Source organism: Penaeus vannamei, chromosome 15, assembly GCF_042767895.1.
Source record: "Penaeus vannamei isolate JL-2024 chromosome 15, ASM4276789v1, whole genome shotgun sequence".
NCBI classification, from domain to species: domain Eukaryota; kingdom Metazoa; phylum Arthropoda; class Malacostraca; order Decapoda; family Penaeidae; genus Penaeus; species Penaeus vannamei.
In genome coordinates, this window is record NC_091563.1 from 43,599,553 (window position 1) to 43,602,637 (window position 3,085).

The 3,085-nt window shown below is 54.0% G+C and overlaps 1 protein-coding gene across 1 annotated transcript; it reads right to left on the bottom strand.

Annotated features, from left to right (window-relative positions):
• Positions 1–1,330: 1,330 nt before the first annotated feature.
• Positions 1,331–2,798, bottom strand: LOC138864184 (ribosome-binding protein 1-like). The gene is made up of 2 exons (XM_070130253.1): positions 1,834–2,798; positions 1,331–1,748 (listed from the first exon to the last, which is right to left on the bottom strand). The coding sequence occupies exons 1-2, from the start codon at positions 2,796–2,798 to the stop codon at positions 1,331–1,333; spliced, it is 1,383 nt and encodes a 460-aa protein (XP_069986354.1).
• Between the last annotated feature and the right edge of the window lie 287 nt (positions 2,799–3,085).

A 3,085-nucleotide genomic window follows, 5' to 3' on the forward strand; every position in this document is an offset into this window, starting at 1 on the left:
AGAGAGAGAGAGAGAGAGAGAGAGGAGAGGTGAGAGAGAGAGAAGGGGAGATAGATAGATGAGAGAGAGAGAGAGATAATCAGATAAAGAGATAGAGAGAGGGGGAGATAGATAGATAGATAGGGAGAGAGGAGAGATAGATAGATAAAAGAGAAAGAGAGAGAGAGGAGGGAGACGGATAAATAGGTGGACAAAAGGGGAGTTATATAAAGACAGATATAAGGGAGAGAGAGGGAGAGAGAGAGAGAGAGAGAGAGGGGGAGGGGGATATATAGAATAGAAAAAGAGAGGGAGGAGAGATAAATATCCATATATAGAAGAGAAAAGGGTGAAGAGATAGATAGATACAGAGAGAGTAGATAAATAGACAGAGAGAGAGAGAGAGGGAGAGCGAGAGAGAGAGGGAGAGAAAGAAAGAGAGAGTGGGGGAGAGAGAGAGAGAGAAAGAGCGAGAGAGAGAGAGAAGGAGAGAGAGAAAGAGAGAAAGAGCGAGAGAGAGAGAGATAGAGAGAGAGAGAGAGAGAGAGAGAGAGAGAGAAAGAGAGAGAGAGAGAGAGAGAGAGAGAGAGAGAGAGAGAGAGAGAGAGAGAGAGAGAGAGAGAGAGAGAGAGAGAGAGAGAAATAGCAAGAGGGTTTTCTCAAGAGGTCGGAGGATACTTGAGCACCTGCATATTTTCCCATCCATCTTTCTTGCTTTACCTTGAGCTTTGGCCCAGTCTCTTTCTGTATCCTTTCGTCGCTCTGTTTGGCTCTTGTCTCTTCATATTTTTTCTTTGCTATTTACCTATAAGTCTGCTTTACTCTCTCGATATCTTTCTCCAGTTCATCTCTCTCTTTCTCTCTTTGTTTGGCGGTCTATCTGCCTCCTTTTTCCATTTGTGTGTATTTGCATATCTTTCTCTCCCCTATTCTCTTAAATCTACTCTCAGTTACAAATATATCGAGGTATTTCTACGCTTGTCGATTCGCCCAAATTTCCTTGCCTCCCCAGCTCTGTCCGTCAGACCAGCTTCATACTGCAATCTGCATACCGCATCAACCTCCCCATTGTCTTTCATGTTTACCACCTCGACCATCGGCCTTATCACCTCGCAACCTTCTATTCTCAGTAAACCTGCAACATCGCGACTACCTCTTCAGGGAACATTCCAGCGCAACTGACTTATCTTATTTTTTTATCTTTCTTGCATTCCTTCGGGCCCCGCTATCTCTCTCCCTCACTCTTTTTTTCTCTTCCCCTTTTATCTACAGACGGTATTGAGAGCATCCGAAGCCGCAGCGAAGAATCAACACACACACAGTGCTTATCTCGCTCTTATCACACGTTTCGTCAAGTGTCTCTTCTTATGGGTGTCGAGAGGCGGGGCGCCCTATGCATGTGGACGCCCTTGCGCTTTCCTGGCTCCTCTCCATGTCCTTCCTCGGCTGCTCCTTGGCTCCTCTCCCAAGCCCTTCCTCGGCTGCTCCTTGGCTCCTCTCCACGGCTTTCCTCAGCTGCTCCTTGGCTCCTCTCCACGGCCTTCCTCAGCTGCTCCTTGGCTCCTCTCGCAAGGCCTTCCTCGGCTGCTCCTTGGCTCCTCTCCCAAGGCCTTCCTCGGCTGCTCCTTGGCTCCTCTCCCAAGGCCTTCCTCGGCTGCTCCTTGGCCCCTCTCGCAAGGCCTTCCTCGGCTGCTCCTTGGCTCCTCTCCACGGCCTTCCTCGGCTGCTCCTTGGCTCCTCTCCCAAGGCCTTCCTCGGCTGCTCCTTGGCTCCTCTCGCAAGGCCTTCCTCGGCTGCTCCTTGGCTCCTCTCGCAAGGCCTTCCTCGGCTGCTCCTTGGCTCCTCTCGCAAGGCCTTCCTCGGCTGCTCCTTGGCTCCTCTCCACGGCCTTCCTCGGCTGCTCCTAGTCTCCTCTCCCAAGGCCTTCCTCGGCTGCTCCTTGGCCCCTCTCGCAAGGCCTTCCTCGGCTGCTCCTTGGCTCCTCTCCCAAGGCCTTCCTCGGCTGCTCCTTGGCTCCTCTCCCAAGGCCTTCCTCGGCTGCTCCTTGGCTCCTCTCCCAAGGCCTTCCTCGGCTGCTCCTTGGCCCCTCTCGCAAGGCCTTCCTCGGCTGCTCCTTGGCTCCTCTCCCAAGGCCTTCCTCGGCTGCTCCTTGGCTCCTCTCCCAAGGCCTTCCTCGGCTGCTCCTTGGCTCCTCTCCCAAGGCCTTCCTCGGCTGCTCCTTGGCTCCTCTCCCAAGGCCTTCCTCGGCTGCTCCTTGGCCCCTCTCGCAAGGCCTTCCTCGGCTGCTCCTTGGCTCCTCTCCCAAGGCCTTCCTCGGCTGCTCCTTGGCCCCTCTCGCAAGGCCTTCCTCGGCTGCTCCTTGGCCCCTCTCGCAAGGCCTTCCTCGGCTGCTCCTTGGCTCCTCTCGCAAGGCCTTCCTCGGCTGCTCCTTGGCCCCTCTCGCAAGGCCTTCCTCGGCTGCTCCTTGGCTCCTCTCCCAAGGCCTTCCTCGGCTGCTCCTTGGCCCCTCTCGCAAGGCCTTCCTCGGCTGCTCCTAGTCTCCTCTCCCAAGGCCTTCCTCGGCTGCTCCTTGGCTCCTCTCCCAAGGCCTTCCTCGGCTGCTCCTTGGCCCCTCTCGCAAGGCCTTCCTCGGCTGCTCCTTGGCTCCTCTCCCAAGGCCTTCCTCGGCTGCTCCTTGGCTCCTCTCCACGGCCTTCCTCGGCTGCTCCTTGGCTCCTCTCCCAAGGCCTTCCTCGGCTGCTCCTTGGCTCCTCTCGCAAGGCCTTCCTCGGCTGCTTCCCATCGGGCGCCCACGATAATTGCCTAAAATACCTCACCATCATGAAAGTCGCTGTTCTTGTAGTCTAGAGCCTACTTAGATATTCATTTTATTGGGTCGTATGATAACGTGGTTTGGTTCTGCTCTCTCGCGCCTTGTGAGAGTGGGTGTCAATGTAGTGTGTGTGTGTCTAGCTGGTATATTAATGCAAAAAACACAAATGAGTATTATAAGATGAAGAATAGAGACAGATGATAGAATTACATTTAAAGGAAAATCAGAAGTTTGAAAAGTGTTCCAGATTATGAAGGCAGCCGTCAGTAGGTGGGCCAGAGCGTGCTGCTAATT

Bases quoted from the DNA above. Each gene is read 5' to 3' on its own strand.
- LOC138864184 (XM_070130253.1), bottom strand. From the start codon at position 2,798: ATGGTGAGGTATTTTAGGCAATTATCGTGGGCGCCCGATGGGAAGCAG. The intron at 1,749-1,833 runs GCCTTGCGAGAG...TTGCGAGAGGAG, and splicing joins CCAAGGAGCAGCCGAGGAAG to CCAAGGAGCAGCCGAGGAAG.